Here is a 19,800-nt window from a genome sequence, read left to right as displayed (position 1 = left end):
GCAAGCACTGATGTAAAGGTTGGCCTGTCTTGGAGGGCAGCAGAACTGACCCAAGGTGAGGAAGCTGCACTGATCCCAAAAGGTTGCATCTGTTGGGTGGGTGTAGTCTGGAGAAAGATGCCCAAGGAGAGACACGTTAAGAGTCTTCAGACAGATAGAAGATGCTTTCTGGGGAGAAGGCATGGTCTGTTCTCCAGACCTCCAGCTGGGACGAGAAGTCGTGGGGTTAAATTGTGGCAGCTGAAATGTAGGTTTGAGATCAGAAGGACACCTTCTGGGCGCAGGGTTATCTTTGGCACTCATGGTTTGGTTTGAATTTGAGTTGAGGTCCCTGTCCCTGGAAGGGGAGTGTGGGACACACACCTATTGGGGTGGGCCAGGTAGGATTGGGCTGGGGCTGGGGCTGGTACATGGTGGAGAGGACACCTTTTTTTTTCCATATTCAATGGGTTTTGGGTCTCTCAGTTGCTTCTTAGTCTTTGGAAAGCTGTTTACTTTAAAACCACAGCCCTGGCAAAGACGTGGCAGGGCATGAGATCTCCTGTTCCCACTGGAGAATATTTTCTAGGTTATACCTCTCTGTACTATCAGTCAGGGGTAGATGTTTAGATGATGGACCACCCACTGCTTTCCTAGAGAGACTAAAGATACCTGAGTGTCTCTGAGCCCGGCTGCAGATGCAGCAATGGCTGTGTGATCTCCTCTGACATGTGTCTCCAGGGTGGTTTCATGGAGGGGTATTACCGGGGAGAACAAGCAAGGGGCATTGCCACATCTGAAAATGGGGGCAAACAGACTGCAAAATAATTTCAGCTGTGATTTGCAAGGTTTTCCAGCCTCTGAGCAGGGAGGTTCTGGGATGGCCTCCCCAGGGGAGCGAAGGGCAGAAGCTCAGCGTGTTTTAATAAGGTTTCTGATATGTTTATGAGCAAGATTTATGACGTGGTGCCTGGTGGGAATGGGATGTGATGACTGAGCAGAGCCCTTCCAGTCTTGCATTCCCATTATAGCGGGTCTTTCTGGTTTCAAGTCTACAACTTTCTCTGCCGGGATCTCTTGTCTGCTGTTCAGTCTTCATTTATTTCCAGTTAAACACTCTGACCCAGCCAAAATTATTTTCTCCTTGCTTTCCAGTACTCGTAGATAGCGATCGCACACACATACGCGTCGCTCAGCCAAGTTACATGCTTGTCCTCTGTTTCACCGCACGGAGGTTTCGCCCATCTTCTTTTTCCAGGCGGTTTCCATGACTGTCCTCCTCTTCCTCCGTTGTACCCAGTAGCTTGGGGAGAAACGCTGAGCAATTTCTGGTTGCGAAAGGGATCCTGATCGAAGGGGAATCGTTGCGATGCATTGGTTGGATGGGCAAACCATCGCGGCTGCTGGGGGCAGAGCGAGTGGACGGGACCCCTGGGTCAGTGCTCCTCCTCCCCAACGCTGTTGACCATCGAGTGGCTCCAGCGTGAAGCTCCGAGGTTGTTAAATACCTGTTGTACCTACAAGAACGTGTGGTTCCTTCCCTCTCATGAAGGGGGGGCTGCCTCGATTGATGCGAAGAGCAGCTCTGGAGCGGGTGAAGTTTAGTGGTCTGGGACGGAGGTTTTCCTGCACCTGCACCCTGTGGTGGCAGAGATGAGGGTGGTGGGCTGTGGTCGTCCCCCCGCACATCACGCTGAGCCTGCAGAGCTGAACGCTTGTCTTCCATTGCTGAAAAAGCCTGGCTTTGCATCCTTTTAAATTGGGATTTCCATCCCCTCTCCAAGAAGAGTAGCTCAGGACCACCCCAGAAAGCACGGGGGAGAGCAGAATGAGGCCTAAAATAACTGTTCTACTAAAATAAACCCCACGTGTCTATTTATAGCCAAACTTTCTTTCGAGTAGTGTAAAAAGCTTCAGCATCCAAAATGACGGAGAGAACAAGGCTAAATTCAGCAGAGCTGGGCTCCCCTGCGTTCCAAGGACCACAACCAAAGGCAATAAATCTCCTTCCAAAACCATGGGGGATTCTTAATTACTCCAGATACATAAAATAATTAAAAAATTAGCAGCTCTCCTTTACCAAGGATGCTGAAAAAGTCACGTAGGGTCCTGCCGGTGCTCCTGGTGTGGGTCACCCCGCTGTTGCACCCCATGCGGGGAGGGGGCTCGGGCTGGGGCTGAGCCCACCCGTGGGTCTGAGCCGGGCGCGCTGCCCAGGCAGCCCAGCCACGGTGCTGGCTCCCGTGCTGTGGGCTCATCCTATCGCTTTGCTGACGTTGCTCCTCTGGGAAGGCAACAGGAGCAGGATGGGAAGCAGGGACTCCAGCCTGGGCTTTGCAGTGATGATGGCACCATGGTCTTTGCAGTGGATACAGGGGATCCAGGTGGAAAAAATCCCCATTCCCTATCCCTGCTGGCATAGAGGCTGCCAAAACCAAGGGGAATGGAAAATATGGGGATGAGCAGGTCCACAGATCCTTTATCAACATCTCACTTTGCAGCTGATCTTGGCTCTGGGCATCGGACCCTGGGAGCCAAGGTCCCATTCAGAGACGCGGCTGCACCACATGGCATCAAACCCAATGAGATGCCTTCTCCTCAGTTTGGGTGCTGAGATGGCTCTTCCAAGCTCCTTCCTGCCCGTGTTTAATGAACTCTGTCCTTGTTTCTGCCCAGAAATCAGAGTCAAACCCACCGATGAAATAGTCACCACCCGGTGTGGCAAGAACCCCAACCGTGTCCTGGTGTATATGTTTGTGCCGCCGAGCTCGGAAACCTCTAAGGAGATCCTCAGGACGATAGCGATTGAGAAGGAGCCCGCGGAAGAGGTGGAAATCTACAACTGGAAGCTTATTAAAGGTGAGTACCCTAATGAAACCAGCCAGAAACGGAGGAGGTGTGTGTGGAAACCTGGTACTTTCCAAGCTTTGTTCAATTTTTCAGGCTTTTCTCATGGTATTCCAGACCTTATGTAGCGAGTTGAAACCTGCTGACAGCAGGTTGGCTTTTCCAACTCCCCCTTTTCACACTCTATTTCTGCAGTTGCATGCAGACGAGGGGCTGGAAACCACTTTTGGCCCCAGTGTACCCTGCCACGAGCTACAACACTATTCAGAGGAACAGCATGTGGGCAAACAAGGCAAGGGCCATGGGGCTGCTCCTCCAAACCTGCCCCCTTCCATGCCAAACGCACATGGAAAACAAAACAAAAAAATTGTTCTGGTCATATATTTGCTTTTACTCTTTTTTTAACCCCAGTCCACCCATCATGGGGAGCAAAGCTTGCAGAGCTGCTGCAAAGGTGCGTGCAGGGTGGATTGTCCCCAACCCGCTTTTTGGATGGATGGATTTCGATGCTCCTGTTGGTGTGTCCTCCAGAGGTCAAAGCATGGCAAATACGCTGTCAAATGACACCAATCTCTTGCTCTGTCCCCATATCTTTAACTTTGCAACACTCTTAGGGACCAAAGGAGCCTATCTCTACTAGAGACGCTTGGTCCAGTAGATATTTGTGTTTTGTTTTTCTTGGGCCCTGGAAAGCATCGCAGTGCCCCAACCCCAAATCTCCATTGGACGTAGTCTACCCCTTGCAAAAACTTGCGCCTTGAGCACTTGAGGTTTGTCGCACCTTTACCTATGGAGACAGCGACCCTCAGCCCGTGTAGCTGGGTGTCTTCTGGACATCTGTAGGCAGATACTCTGGTCTCTTGGGTATGTTCATGTCTCACTCCTGTCCCTAAGGAGACCTCATCCCTCCTGGGGCTGGCTTTTCCCGGTTGCCGAGGGTAGGCACGCTTGGGTAGTAGCCAGAGAAATTAACTCCAGAGATGGAGCCCTGACTGCCACCATGTTTCCATCCTCCTGCTGCCATCCTCCGTCCTCCACCATGCCCCTCTCCCTGTCCTCCCCCCTGCCTCAGCAAAGCCTCCTTCACAATGGCACCTTGTAGCTGGAGGACAGCTCTGAGCCTGCACTGTCTGGGCCCCACCGTTTCCTCTCCTCGCTCCTTGGCAGAGGTCGCCACCCAAACCTTCTTGCCACCTTCTGAGGCCAAAAGCTTCGCGTCTGCACGGAGCTCCCGAGCCCTGCCAGCCCAGGACAGGGGAGGCCCTTGTCCCCGAGGCCAACACAGCTCTTTTGCTTGGCAGAGCAAAGTGTTACTATTGGGAAAGAGCATGAGCTCAGTCACATATGGATTCCACCTCTCCATGGTCCATCACTCTACCAACAGAGCAGCGTGTGTAGAGAAAAGAGGCTGCAAGTTGCGCCTGGAGCTCATCCATCTGCCTTTGTATGGGCTTATGATACCTACGTGGCCTCATCTATTTCTATGCCGGGACGGTTTCCTCCATGAGGCAGGAGGAGAAACCGGCGCCAACACCCAGCCAAAAGCTTTACCCAGCTTGCTGGTGCTGCACCACCAGCCCCCAGATGAGTGGCAGTGGGGGCTTCCCCATGTTTTTAGGGGTCTGAACACCTCAGGAGTTTTGAAATGTGACTTTCTGATGTTTTAGAGCAGGAATTATCATGGGGAGGGAGGACAACAGATGAACAGGCAGGACTAGAGAGGGACCAGCACGGTTTGGAGGCTCTGTCGTTGACTCCTGCCTTGGACCCTGCCTCGCTGGAGGTCTGGGCTGTACTCAGAGGTGCGGTCCCCCCGTGGACCTCTTTCCCACATTTACCCTGCCAGGCTGCTGATTAGACATGGATCAAAATATTCCTTTCTATCCTGCAGCTCTGGAACCCTCAGCAATCCCCAGTGTTTCACTGTGCTGGTATACCCTTGCACCTGGGCTGGAGGAGACCTGTGGGGTCTGGACCAACCATCCCCACGCTTTTGTGGCATGTGCTTGAAGATCTCCTGCCATGGAGACTCTGTGGCCCACCTTATTTCTTCCAGAGCCACAGACCCCTTCCTAAGGGAAGACTTTTCCCAACATGCAGCTTCTCTGCAGCTCGAGCTCATGCCTTCTCATCCTCTCCACCGTGGATGTGAAGAGCAGACTCCTTTCCTCTGAAGGTGCCATCAGATCCTGCCTCTGTCCTCTCATACACAGTTTAAGCAGTTGAGTTTTCTCAGTCTTTCCTTGATGTTAGAAATTTCTGGTTCTTTGGTCCTTCCCATAGCTCTGCTCTGGACTCTTTCCGTGTCTTTCTTGAAGTACAGAGCCCAAAACGGGGTGTGGGGCTCTGGTCAAAGGTTGTGTCCTGCTGGGATGGGTCTCATACACCCATGCTCCCATCTCCATCTGCCCGCTGAGACTTTATTTTGCAGTTGATTTAGCAAGTCCTGAGACCAGTTTCTTGATTTAGACTCTTCATTTCCCAGCCCAGCATTAAGTATTGTGTTTAGAGAGTCATGTTGGTTCCCCAGAGAGAACCAGCGGAGAAAAGCAGTTACAATATGTCCTGTCCACCCATTTTAGGGTGGGTGGAATGGCACAGTGGAAGAGCCTGTCTCTCCCTTGTCTCTCCCAAATTAGGAAAAATGATTTGCTCCCTTGGTGATGGGTCTGGTCCTTAATTAATTCCTTGTGCTCTACTGGACTCTACTTGCTCTTTGGTGCTGAGGCAGTGCCTAAACCATAGAATCACAGAAGGGTTTGAGTGGGAAGGGGCCATTAAAGCTTCCAGCCCAACCCCTGCCATGGGCAGGGACGTCTCCCTCAGTGTAAAGAATTTCTTCCTCATGCCCAGCCTGGATCACCCCTCCTTCAGTTTAAATCCATCCCCCCTTGTCCTGTCGCTACAGGCCCTGCTAAAATCATAGAATCATAGAATCATAGAATGTTTTGGGTGGGAAGGGACCCCTAGAGGCCACCCAGACCAACCCCCCTGCAGGAGCAGGGACACCTTGAACCACATCAGGTTGCTCACAGCCCCGGCCAACATGGCCTGGAATGGTCCCAGGGATGGGGCCTCCACCCCCGCTCTGGGCAACCCCTGCCAGGGTTTCACCACCCTATGGTCTGTCCCCATCTTTCTTATCAGCCCCCGTTGAGCACCAAGAAGGTTGGTAAGTGCCCAACAGCCCCACCATCTCCCCCCATCTCATCCTAAACTTTGCAAAGAACACTCCTGCCTGTTGGACAGGACCTGCTCACTGGGAAATGGCATCACCCTTTTCCAGCTTCAGCCTCCATCGCCTCTTGGGGTGGATGGCAGTCACTGTGGGCTATTCTTATCTGCCCTGCCTCACGCCCTCCTTGGGCGCGCTAGAGCATCGTCCGCATTCCTCTGCTGCTCCCCAGCTCCTGGCATGTGTCAGAAACGACCGTTCCGGAGGCCAAAGGTCTCAGCCAGCTCTCCAAGGGCTCTTGGGTGAACATTATCTAGGTCGGTTGATTAAAAGATGTTTATCTCTTGTAGCTCTTGTTTAAAATATCCTCTTGGTTACTAATGTACTGGAAAGTGCTTCATCAGCCACGGGGACTCTGCGCACACCCTCCTGCTCCTTTCTAAGTATAGAGCAGGAGGATTTATTGAACACTTGTGCCTTTCTTGCGTCATTAACAGTTTTATTATGTCCATCCAGTCTCTTCTTTTGTTACTGGTAGGACTTCTTTTCCTGACCCACTTAAAGGACTTATTAATAGTCCAAATATCCACATATTTCTCTGGATGTCTCTGGCTTCCTCTATTCATTTTCCACAAGTCCATAACATTTCATTTCGACGGATTGCTAGCCCATTCCCACTTGTTACAGACTCTTTTACGTGTAATCGCTGCTGGGAATCAGGGAAAGTCTCTTAACCAAATAAGGGGGACCATTTACTGCCTCTGACATCTGCCGGCGGCGAGATGCTGGACGCACGGGGAGCCTGGGTGAGAGGTGGTGGGGAAGGATAAGCCAGGCATACTTGCCCGGTTTGTCACGCATTGCGGGCGAATACGAGTATCGTAACCCCTAATCCTGCAGAAAGGTCGCTTCCGTTGCTAAATGCAGGTTCTGGGTTTCTTGGGTCAAATCGTCTGAGTCAGGCACCTCGGCTGATGGGATGGTGCTGGCACCGGCAGAAATATCAATCTCTGCTGAGGTCATTCGTGGCTTTTTCCATCCTGGAGGAGTTTCAGGGCTGGGGGCAGAGGGCTGGGAAACATCGGTCCCCATTTGCTTCCAGGAAAGGAAAGCATCCGAGGATGGAGGGGCCTCTGCGGTCGGGGAAGATGGGTGGTCAAGAGTGAGCAGAGAGGACGGGGATCCCATTGGTCTCACCTTCATTTTTCTTACAGTTTTGGGGGAGGTCTGACCCACTTCAGATGCTTTTCAGAGCAACAAAACCTTATTGCTTTCGCCTGCTTCGTGGGGTTGTCCCTGCTGTGTTCTGATTTAACGAGCGGTTACTGATTTCCAACAAGATTTCTCCTGGTCCTTGGCCAGCCCTGGATTCGCTCCCAAACTCCCACCGGGCTTCAGCAGCAGGTCCTGCACCAAACCAGGACCCCAGGGACATCCAGTGCACCCCGTGTCCCTTTTGCACCTCGGGAGGGGACAGAGAGGTGTGCGCCCAAACCCACCAGAGCCTTCCATTGAGCATCGCAGAGTCTGATGCCCTTTCTTTCTCTCCGCAGGGATATTTCATCTGATACAGACCAAGAAGATCAGCAAACAGGAATTCAAGCAAGAAGCGCAGAACTTCAGGCTGATCACCAGGACGAACGAAGGTAGGGAGAAGAAAAATCCCATTCCCCCACTCCGCCAGCAGCCCAGGTGCCAAACGACCCCGTGTTTTGCTGCGTAAATCCCGGCATAGCGTGTGGGGCGAACCGCAGGGAGAAGGCTTGTGCAAACATAGCTGGGTCGGGGCGGACCTGTCTTCACACGCATATACAACACTCCTGGTCAGCAGTCACATTTTCGCTTTATGGTATCAAAAAGGGCAGCCAGCTTTCTAAAAGTGGATGCACGCTTGTGAAATCCAAAGGCTTCGTCTCTCCAAAGCCCGTAAAACCGTTTGATTTTTATATCTAATCCATCTGGCATTACGGGGCCGGGGGGGGGCGGGGGGGGGAGGGGAAAATGAGGAGGCATTTCAGTGCACATGCCGAGAGTGCCTGCGCGGAGCAAAACTGCTGTGCTATTTCCCCCTGGCTGCCTCTTCGCCCGGGCTGGGGTAGAGTTTAATGGGTTTGGTTCGGATCGGAGCCATTACCGTATTGTCCAGCGCCCATGGGTCATCGGGTCAGCCGGGAACGGCGCTGCTGCCCAGTGCATACCAGCACACCCAGTGCCCCAGGGAGGGTGGAGATTTGTTTTCACCTCCAATCCATTCAGGACAATATCTCATGACCAAACCTTGGGGGATTTTCCAGTCCCTGCTCCCAGGTTGGGTCTCACCCCCTGATGGGGTCTCTGGCACCTATCACCCTCTTCTTGCCTCAGTTTCCCCTGACAAATAACCCTGTTGTGAAACCATCCCTCTGCCGTTGCTCCAAGTTCTAGGAAAGCATTGGCCGGTGATTTCTTCACAACAGGAATTAATTCAGCTAGAAAATATGCCTCCAGTGGTGGTGACGACATTAGGGCTGCATAATCCTTGCTGGGATTACAGGGGAAGCGACCACCTAGAGGGAAAGCACCTCCAGCCACCTCCTGCAAGCACGGGGATGCTGGTGTTTTGGGGGAGCAAAGGAGAGGGATAAGGGAGCTTTGCGCTCATTTTTTGGGGTGTTGCCCAGCTCCCAGCGATGCATTTGCTTTGCAGGGAGTCTGCAGCTCACCAGTGAGGCTGGGGGGGGATTTGGGGGAGTCTCCTTCTGCAGCAGGACCTTCCCCGACCGTAGGTGGTTCCGGCACCCTGCACGAAGAGCCAAGGCTGGGGCAGCAGTGGAAAAATGAGTATAAATGGAGGGGGGTTGAGCAACCCACCCCGAAGAAATAGGGCTGATAGAAGGGGGGAGAGAAGCAAACCTGCCCATGGCCCGTGAAACGTGAATTTTGGCCTTCTGATGAGTCAGAGGACAAGCAAAACGCTTCCCTCCCATGAGAGGCAGGGAGTCAGCCAAATCCCAGGCACCCGGTGGGGAGGGCATGGCCCTAACCGCTCACACTACAGCATCCTTTGAGGGGGCGGAGAGGGGGATTCATCCCTGCTTCAGACCGAGCTCCTTTTCTTTTCAGAGCGTGCGAGTGGTTTCCAGGGAAGGCGTTGGAAATGCCATTGATTGTGCTGTTAATTGCATTGCAGGAGGTCTATATGTGATATAGAATCATAGAATCATAGAATGTTTTGGGTTGGAAGGGACCCCCAGAGGTCACCCAGCCCAACCCCAACACAGGGAGCAGGGACACCTTGAACCACATCAGGTTGCTCACAGCCCCGGCCAACCTGGCCTGGAATGTTCCCAGGGATGGGGCCTCCACCCCCTCTCTGGGCAACCCCTGCCAGGGTTTCACCACCCTCACTGGAAAGAATTTCTTCCTTCTATCCAGTCTAACCCTCCCCTGCTTCAGTTTAAAGCCATCCCCCCTTGTCCTGTCCCAGCTGGCCCTACTAAAAAGCTTGTCCCCCCCTTTCCTCTGGGCCCCCTTGAAGCCCTGACCGGCCGCACTCAGCTCTGCCCGCAGCCTTCTCTTCTCCAGGCTGAACACCCCCAACTCTCCCAGCCTGGCCTCACAGCAGAGGGGCTCCAGCCCTCGCAGCATTTTTGTGTGATATAGGGCCCCTCTTGACCTCCAATACCATTTTAATTGCCAAATGGCAAAGCCCAGGAGCAGATTACTTGGCCACTGCTGAGCTGCTCTGGCCGTGGCCAGCGCTGTGGGCAGATGTCTCTCCCCACCTCTCTCCCAGCATGGTCCTCATGGGTCCTCCAGTGCGGAGGGTGCTACGTGTGGGGTAAATTGCGTTTTCCTGCTCCAAGGGTCATTGCTAATGAGTGACCTCTCTGCTCATCCAGGTCACTGGAACATCTTCCGAGCCCAGACGTCAGAGCTGAGGATGACAGAGAGCCCGGAGAAAGAAACAAAGAACTTGTAAAGAAAAAAAAAAAACTTTAACCTAGCTATTGATTTATCTCCACACACCCACACCTACACACGTACACGTATGTAAGACAAAAAGAAAAAAAAAAAAAAAAAAAGCTGCATTATTCAATAGACCGGCACAACAGTAAAGGATACACTAGTGTAAATTACAGCAATTCCAGCCAACCAACCAAACGGAGCCGCGGGTGCCTCTCTCCCGGGGGAGAGCGCAAGGGGCCGGCCGGCGTCTCCTGCTACCCAAGCCGTCGGGTGTGCAGAGGGAGGAAGGAGAGATGATGGGGGAGATGGGGGACCTGGTGTGACGTGCAGAGGTGGGATACGTCCCCGACACCCCGGCTTTTCTGAAGAGCATCAGGAGCTAGCAGTAAAGCGGGACAAGACCATGCTTTTTACCACCGCCGGCACAAAGATGACCTGCAAGGAGAGAAAAATCATCCTTATTTCCTTTCGTGGAGCCCCCGTGATCTGCAAAGGGTTTCTTTGGCCGAATACCCTCCAAAGGGCATTCCTTGAAAAATCCTCGGTCCTTTCTCCTCTGCTTCAGCTGGGAGGATTCTTCTGCCTTCTTTGCAGGTCGCTTGAGGATGTAGTTTTTGGGAGGACCCACCTGCTGACAGGGTCTGAGCCCCCAAACACTGCACTAAGGTCGCTACTAAGCATGTTATTATGCTATATATTTATATATATCCTACATAATATCTACTGGGCTGTATTCACAGGAGGGGCATCTCCCAAAGGGCGAACAGGACCATTTCTGCAGTGTGGGGAGGAGGGCGGGCAGCAGCATCACTCTCCCCCTGTCTGGAAATAGCTTTGGGGGATTTTCAGGTTGTTTTGGTACATGTATTTATCCCTGGTTTCTTGTTTTATTCTGTTTTGATAAATCTATTTATTTGGAGATCCAGAGCTGTCTGATAAATCTGATTAAAGCGTCTTCTTGATTCAGCCTCCTGTGCTGGCTTTCCTTTCCCCATAGGGTCTGTGTTACAGCTCAGGGGGACCTCGTTGGGTCCCAGTAGGGTCTGATCCCCTCTGCACCCACTCGGGCAGCGTCCTCAGCCTTGGGATGCAGGACTGGGGCAGGCAGAGAGCATCCCACGGATGCTTCGCTCATCAGCAGGGAATCATCCCGCCCCACCGGCTTACGGTCCACAGCCGATTCGGGGCTGGAAACGGAGCTCGGGGCTGGCAGCGGGCACGGGGATCAGGCGAAGGCTGGAGGCAAACCTGGGCCAGGAACTGGGAGGTCCTGGCGTGCTGGACGGGCACCCAAGCAAGCTGCTAAGTGAGTGCAGGTGCTCCCTCTTGGACAGGCAACCGCTCACGTGGGGCTATAAACGGCTCAATATGAGCAGCTCCCACCCCAGGGACGGCCCTGCCTTCCCCTTCTCTCTTCGTTATGCTCCCAAAAAAGCAGCGGTTGCTGCCACGCACTCGGGACGTGGCCAGGAACCAGGTCTGTGCACGGCCAAAGGATCGCGAAGCCAGGGAGCAAAGCGCCCGCAGCTCCAGCGGACCTGCGGCAAACCGGGGATAATCGGAGCGGACGGTGGGCACCGACCTGGCCCCGCTCGCCGGAGCCCCGCAATGATCCAAGCGACATCTGGTTAAATTTATCCAGGAAAAAAATCCCAGTGGTGCTTTGGGCATTGGGGGAGCCCCCCATAGCGTGGGGCGAAGCCGCCCTCTCGCCCCATGGCCGTGTGCATGACTGCAGCCCTGCCGGCCCCCAGCAGAGCCCGACCCCTCGCTCGTCAGGCTAATTAACTCCCCCTCGCGCGCCCTAATTGAAGCAGAGCTGAGGCCCCGTTTACGCTGGCTCACCAGCAGCGGCAGGCGTTGGAAATGGGCTCCGAGGGATGGCCTGGAGAAAACCAGCACAAACCCTGCGCTGCCCGGCCCAGACGGGGCTTTCTGCAGGTGTCTATAGGTTACTGAGCCCCTATAGCTTATACTGAGCCCCTGTAGGTCATGGTGAGCCCATATAGGTTATGGTGAGCCTGTATAGGTTATAGTGAGCCCATATAGGTTATAGGGAGCCCATATAGGTTATAGGGAGCCCATATAGGTTATGGTGAGCCCATATAGGTTATAGGGAGCCCATATAGGTTATAGGGAGCCCATATAGGTTATAGGGAGCCCATATAGGTTATAGGGAGCCCATATAGGTTATGGTGAGCCCATATAGGTTATAGGGAGCCCATATAGGTTATGGTGAGCCCACATAGGTTATGGTGAGCCCGTACAGATTGCAGTGAGCCCCTATAGGTTACAGTGAGCACATATAGGTCATGGTGAGCCTGTATAGGTCATGGTGAGCTCATATAGGTTATACTGAGCCTGTATAGGTCATGGTGAGCCCATATAGGTTATGGTGAGCCCGTATAGGTTATAGTGAGCCCATATAGGTTATAGGGAGCCCATATAGGTTATAGGGAGCCCATATAGGTTATGGTGAGCCCACATAGGTTATGGTGAGCCCATACAGATTACAGTGAGCCCCTATAGGTTACAGTGAGCACATATAGGTCATGGTGAGCCTGTACAGGTCATGGTGAGCTCATATAGGTTATACTGAGCCTGTGTAGGTCATGGTGAGCCCATATAGGTTATAGTGAGCTCATATAGATTATAGTGAGCCCCTATAGGTTACGGTGAGCCTGTACAGGTCATGGTGAACCCATATAGGTTATGGTGAGCCCATATAGGTTATAGGGAGCCCACATAGGTTATGGTGAGCCCGTACAGATTACAGTGAGCCCCTATAGGTTATACTGAGCCCATATAGGTTATGGTGAGCCCATCTAGGTTATGGTGAGCCTGTATAGGTTATAGTGAGCCCATATAGGTTATACTGAGACTGTATAAGTTATGGTGAGCCCCTATAGGTTATAGTGAGCCCGTATAGTTTATAGTGAGCCCCCACACAGGCAGGAGACCTCTCGGGTGCAAAGCAGCTGAGTGCCGTGCACGCAGAGCTCCTCAACCATCTCCAGGTGGATGGTGCCGGCTACTCCACATCCAGGAGAAACCCTTTGGCGAGCAGCGACAGAGGAACCTGCCGTCCCCTCACCGAGCAATCTCTACCCAGCGCGTGGCGCATTATATTGCTTCTAAAAAGCCTGTTTGAAGTAACCACGGAGCTGCATGACCCCCGTCATGGGGTCACCCTGGACCCCTGCCTGAGCTTTGTCAGGGAGACGTGGAGGTTAACAGTGACATGCAAGAGGGAGTCTCTTTGGAGAGAGGTTTCACGGAGCTGCAAGGTGGAGACAAAGCAAACCCATCCCAAGGAGCTTCCCACCAAGAGATGCTGCTGCCGCCCAGTCCCTTCCCAGGAAACACGGAGGGGATCGCCCTGGTTGCTGCTCCAGTGCAGGTTCTCCGGGCTGGATTGGGTGTGCTCTGCTCCTGCTCCTGCCGTTGTCCTTGCACTGAAGCTGGTCCTAGCAAACAGGGCTTGGTGCCGAGCGTACCCGTCACCAAAGGAAGATGGGGAAGTCTCCACAGATGCCATTTGCACAATGTGACTGTCCCATCCTCCCATAACTTCCATTATCTCCCAGACCCATCACTCCCCCAGGCCCAGGCTGCCTCCAAGCAGCATCTCATCTTCTCTGGTGTCATCTTTTCTGGTGTTACGCCACTGCCAGCTCTCTGTTGTTGCGAGTCGGGTTTTCTGCTGCCTTTTAGTTACCCCAGCCCTGCTTTGGGACGCTGTCATAAAAGGCACCCCATAAATTTTATATTGAACAGTAAAACATTTTCGCCTCGGCTGCTCTTCCCCCTCACTCGCTGCAGCAACGCAGACCAAAGGGGTGAGCTGCAGTGAGGCAGGAGCCAAGCGCCGCATCTTGGCTGCTGGCTCCTGGCAGAGAAAACTGGGACGACATTGAGTTTTGCTGGTTTGGTTGGGGGAATAAGGCTGGAGGCACCTTGCCTTGTGCTGGTCCTGGAGCAGCACCAGTGTTTGCTGTCCAAGGGACACAGGACAGCTTGTCTCCAGCCAAGGAGACCCCAAAGCCTCCTGTCTGCTCTCTGCGGTGGGGAAGGAAGGGCTCTTATCCATCTGAAGTGATCCCTGAGCCAACAGGAACATGAGGGGTGGGCTCAGTTCTCCCTTCAGATGGCAGAGCTGCAACCACGGGTTTCTTAGGTGGGTTCCTCACCCTTCCCCATCCATCCATCTGTCCATCCATCCATCCATCCATCCATCCATCATTTCCCATCCATCCATCATTTCCCATCCATCCATCCATCCATCCATCTATCCATCCATCCATGCATCCGTCCATCCATCCATCATTTCCCATCCATCTATCCATCCATCCATCCATACATACATACATATGTACATCATTTCCCATCCATCCATCATTTCCCATCCATCCATCCATCCATCCATCTATCCATCCATCCATCCATCCATGAATCCATCCATCCATCCTTTCCCATCCATCCATCCATCAGTCCGTCCCCATCCATCCTTCTCCAGCCATAACCATTTGGACCCTCTGGCTTTTCCTTCCCTACAGTGGTATGGGAGGGAGAAGACATCAGCTTTATCCTGGTTTACCCTGAATGCTGGCCAGTGTCAGCAACCTTCATTTCTCGCAGGACTGTAAAAAAACATCCCGGCGGAGCGCTGGGGACAAGCACAAGCGCAAGCACAGTGACCAACCTCTGCACATAGCGCTGCCTGGTGACGTGTGGCCGAGGAGGGGCTGAGAATTGCTGTGGGGCTGGACGGGGCTGCAAGCGGTGGGTAATCTCCTGCAATTGTGTCAGTGATACGCCAGACCCGTCCGTCCCAGGAGCCTGCCCTAATGACCATACCTCCCCACGGGGGACCTCTTAGAGGCCGCTTTCCCCACGGGGGCATCTCTGGGGATTAACCCTTTTAATTGGATCAGCAGCCACAGATCAGAAGCCAACATTTCGCAGTCGGTGGCGTCGCCTCCCTCGCCCCGCTCCTCCTCCCTGCGTCCATTCGCCTCTGCAGGAATCACCCCGGTTCCACCCCGAGCCGTGAAGACGGGGTTGATTTGGGGGCAGAGCTGGCACAGTGCCGCGGCACCTTTCATCGCTTGCGACATTTGAGTTTGCAGGGCAGGGACGGGCTTTCTGCAGAGGGTTTGAGGGGGCTGCTCCCGGGGGCTGCAGGGGATGTTCCCTGGGGACAGCCCACGTGTCCCACTGCCACCTCCACTGCAGCCCTGACCACGTGGACGCCTGTCCCACCATGGCTGGAAGGCCCACAGGGATGGGGTCCTTCCCAGCATATGCAGGGCTGAGGCCACCCTGCCCTGCCATACATCGAGCCAAGTGTCCACAACCCCTCACTGATTTGCTCCCCTTTTACCCCCAAGTAGCTCAGCACCTTTCTAAGTCTTTCTTTACAGCTGGGCCACCTTCCTTACAGCTTCTTAGCACGGTTCAGAGCTCCATCATTGTCCAGTGGTCACTCATTTCTGATCCGTTCAAGGGTTAGGAACAAAATCTCACAATCCTGACTGCACATCTATGAGCAAGGAGAAGCCTTAGCTTGTGGTTGCAGAGATGATGCACGGTATGGGCAAGATGGAGCTCTCCGAGCCCTCCCCGCACAACGTGGGCAATGTCCCCCTGCTCTGGGCTGCCTTCCCCGTGTTCCTCTTGAATTAGCCCCGGAGCATGAGGAGTTTCAGCCAGCTCGGGTATTTGCTGATGTGGATGAAACCCCTGAGCAGAAAGCCAGGACCCTTTGGTGGCACCACTGAGCTGGAGGAGCAGCATGGGTCTTGGTGCTGTCACGGAGAGGTTGCCTGACGTCTTGAGAGCAAAAAAAAAACCTCAGAGGAAACACCCAAATGCAGCTTGTACGACAGGGAGGGCTTTGGGGCGTCAAATGTCCTGTCCAAGAGAACCTGGCATGGACCCAGACACCAGCCCTGGCCTGGGCCAGGAGGAGAGGGGGACATCAGCGTGCCCAGCCCTGCAAGGAGAAGGGCTCTTGCGTGAAGGTTGAGGTGGCATCAATGGGTTTTGCCACCTGAGCTCCTCCCTTTAACTCACTGCGGGCTCCTCCAGGTATTTGCAGGTGCATCCATGCACCTACGGCAGCAACTCTTCCGTTGGAAGGGATTTGGCTGCATGGGGCAACAGCAACCCACAGGGGTGTTTGATGCAGCATCCCTGGCTGGGGCAGTTGTCCCCTCAGCCCAGGCCTTTCTCAACCTTCAGGGTGAAGATGTCACGACCTAACTGTGTGCTGCCACTGCTCCTGCAGGACCTCCATCACCTGCCACTTCTGCAGGACCCATATCTCCTGCTGCTTCTTCTGCAGGACCCATATCTCCTGCTGCTTCTTCTGTGGGACCCATATCTCCTGCTGCTTCTTCTGTGGGACCCACATCTCCTGCCGCTTCACCTACGGGACCCACATCTCCTGCCAGCCCTCCTGAAATCCCTCTCTCCTCTTGCTTTGATCTGTTTTGCATTCAAGAAGTGCATCAGATATCCCATGGCTGGTGCAACCCGTGCTGAGACACTTTTGGTCTCTGCAGAGCGTGTTTGCGCCCCAGGTCCATTTTGGGTCCCCAGTCCCAGGCAGGCAGTAACTGGCTGGATCTAGCCCAGCTGGAAGCTATGCCGAAAAGTTTTCCCCTTCAGGCTGATCAAATGCTGGAGCAGGGACCAAGGGAGGGGGGTGGGCATCTCCATCCTTGGAGAAACCCAGCCCTTGCCTGGACGCAGCCCTGAGCAACCTGATGTAACTTCAAAGCTACCCCTGCTTGGAGCTGTGGGTTGGACCAGGCACCTCCTGGGGTCCCGTCCAACCTGAATTACCCCGTGGCCGTGTGCTCTGGAAGGGATGGCAAGTCACCATCAGAAATCTTGGCTCTACCTCCAGGGTCTTAGGGTTTTTTTTACGTCAGAGCCATGCTATTTCATGGTCTATTATCAGGTTAGTCAAAACACTTCTCCAAACTATATGTCTATATAATTGCCAGCTACACTCACTTCCTTGGCTCCTGCTGTTTTCCATTGCATCGGATTTTCAGTCATGCAAAATATCTACTTTCACCTTAATCTGCATGAAGCCCCCCCCTTCCCCGCAGGCAGCGCAGGAGTGAAGGGGAAGCCAATACCTCTGGGCTACGTCCACCGGACCCTCGTTCCCCACCAGGCAAGACGGAAGAGCAGGGGCTGGTGACGTGTTCCACTCAATTTGGGGTGTTGCCAGACCCTCAGGGCTCTGCCACGGGGAAACTGAGCCACACAGAAGAAGGTTTGGTTGGGTTTGGTGCTGCCCTGGAAGTCCTGTGTAAAGCCCACGGCTCTCCAGATGGTTTGAAATTTTGGTTCGTGAGTGAAGCGTCTCCCAACGAATTGGGATGTACCTTCTCGTGTCACCTTCCCTCAGCCAAGGGGGGAAATTTTGCCCCAAAGGGATGGGATCAGCTCATAAAACAGTGCTTGTAGCTTTGCATAGAGACCTGTGCACCACGCTGGGCGAGCCGGTCCCCTGCATCCGCTCTCCCCTGCACATCCCTTTCTTTTTCAGCACTAAAAAATGGAGAAACCAGAGGACCGGCCATGCTGGGCGGCTCACAGGCCGCTCTGGTGCCACCGTGGACCTGGCCCCTCTCCAGACTAAACAGTTCTAATATTTCCTGTCTTTTCTCCCGTAGAAGCGTGTCTGTAATCAGAGGCTGGAGCCGCTCGGGATGTACCTAATCTGGCAGGTTGTCTGAGCTGCTGGGGAAATGAGGTTCCATTTCCCTGCCTCCGGCTTTGTCAAAGCCTGACATCCCCCCAAACTGGGCAACAAAAAACTCCCTGCAGAGGAAAGCTTCGCCAGCAAGTCAGGATTACCTGGACACTGGAAAAAGCCCCCAGCTGCCTGGAAAATGGGTGCTGAGAAAGGGGTGATGAGAAAAACAGGGAAATCCTCGGAGGCTGTGGCTGCTGGGGCTGGAACCGAAGGAGGGATAGAAGATGGAAGAAACGCAGCAGCATGACCGCAGCCCCGGGGGGTCTTCCCTCCGGCACGATGCTTGGCCCCCCTGCCCTGTACGAGTTAGGTGAGCACCCCTAAACGTGGGGTTTCCAAAGGGAAGGTAGGACAGACCGATGCTACGAAGGAGCTGGAGGAGCATCCCACGGTGCTCGTGGTCCTCCCGCCCTGCGGGATGCAGGAGAGCCACCCACGCCGCCTCCGGCTGCCCTCGCCAGTACACCAGGGTGGTGATTCCTGCTCTCCGATTTTTTGCCTATGGGAGCACGCAGCCCCCGGCGAAGATCCCGGTTTGTATGGGCTGGATAAATCCGAAGGGAGCTGCTTACGAGCCCTTCTCACCAGCACTGGCAAAAGACCATGATTCAGTGCTTTTTTTTTTTGGGTAGAAATGAATTAGTTCAGGCCCATCACAATTATCTAACTCAATGAGCACAACAATAACCCACTGTTGAAAGGTTCTTCATGGCCATTTAGCACCATCTGGGTCGTCTGATCAGGGGCTTTGAAAACAGTTGAAAATGAAGTAAGAAGGATTGCTTGGCCTGGACACCCCTTTTTGCCTCCCAGCTGCACAGACAATGAAAATTATCCCCATGGACCCATTAGACACAGGGAGAAGGACCGCGGAGCAAACATCACGCCCTATCTCGCTGTGCCCCTCTGAGCTGCGGGTCGGTGTCCCCAGATGGAAAGGTGGTGGCCTTGGAGGGAGCAGGGGAGAAGAGCTTGGCCACATGTCCAAATAGCAAAGAGCTCTGCCCTGGACATGCTCCTCTTCAAGCTTTGGGGGCTGAGTTTGAGCTGGTGAAGCTTGAGCCATCGCCCTGGGAAGGTTGGGGGTTGCAGAGGTCTCTGCTGGTGCTCAGAGGGACTTGGATGGCCTTGGAGATTGGGCAGTTTCTTGTGCGTGCTGGAAGATGGATTTGAGGGTTTGCCAAGTGGGGATTCTCCCAAGTTGGGAAGGCAGTGGGGAGCACTGGTGATTTTTAAGGGCGAGTGGTTGCTCACCAAATCCAAACCTGCACCAAGAGGGGCTCAGAGCCTGCTGAAAATTCAGGACAGAGTCGTGTATAATCCATCTCGGGATGGCCACCTGCGAAGTGAGTCTCCCCATGTCATGTGAGTTAGGAGATGCCACGTGTGATAGCCTTCATGGCCTTCCCAGCAGCCAACACCCAGGTCCCGTGATCTCTCCAATAGCTGGCTTGGACCTCCCAGTCCCACCAGTCCCAACTCTCAGCCCCCCAGTCTCCATCCCAGACTGACAGCTTCTTCAACACCCAGCTGTGACCTGTGGTCTGACTGTGGTGGTGGCACCCAGACCACCAAACACATGTGCACCAAACACAGGAGAGAGCCCCTCAATCAGGAAAACAGTTAGAAATGGAGCTTAATTAGGAAACAAAGTCTAACGAATGAGACAAACTGCGCTGACTGGGACAAGTGCAGTCACCATCCACCTGCTTAGACAGAACCGGCCCAATTATCCCCTTATCCCACTGTTTGCACATGCTGGTTCCTCCCCAGATCACCTTCATCCCTCCCTTTGCCCACCGTTGGTCCATCCCCTCAGCATTGTCTTCTACAGCCCCCAAATGCTCTTCCCTTGAGGTCCCAGCACCTTCCCCGATCCTCATGCCTGGGCATGCGTCCCCAGAATGCATCAACCCCTTCCTGCATCATGGGAGGAGCAGTGGTGGCACCATGCGCTTCTGTGTCCCCATGACCTTGTACCAGCCATGTCCCCCATCTCCCCCGGCTAGGGGAGGAAGTCTGGGTGTGGATGGGGTCTTGGGTAGGAACAACACATGGATTTATAGCCCTGGTT

The 19,800-nt window shown here is 53.9% G+C and overlaps 1 protein-coding gene across 1 annotated transcript in view; it reads left to right on the top strand.

Moving 5' to 3' along the window:
• CHRDL2 (chordin like 2) overlaps window positions 1-9,962 on the top strand; it is a gene marked incomplete at its 5' end in the record, with an annotated part of 27,016 nt that extends 17,054 nt beyond the window's left edge. The window contains 3 exons of the mRNA XM_035894488.1: window positions 2,656-2,838; window positions 7,555-7,647; window positions 9,883-9,962. Coding sequence (XP_035750381.1) covers window positions 2,656-2,838; window positions 7,555-7,647; window positions 9,883-9,962 — 356 coding nt within the window. The remainder of the gene's footprint in view (window positions 1-2,655; window positions 2,839-7,554; window positions 7,648-9,882) is intronic.
• Between the last annotated feature and the right edge of the window lie 9,838 nt (window positions 9,963-19,800).

The sequence above is a fragment of the Egretta garzetta genome, unplaced genomic scaffold, assembly GCF_000687185.1.
Source record: "Egretta garzetta isolate BGI_Z169 unplaced genomic scaffold, ASM68718v1 scaffold1030, whole genome shotgun sequence".
Lineage (NCBI taxonomy): Eukaryota > Metazoa > Chordata > Aves > Pelecaniformes > Ardeidae > Egretta > Egretta garzetta.
The sequence above is the reverse complement of the archived record's forward strand: the minus strand, read 5'-3'. Positions and strand labels throughout refer to the sequence as shown.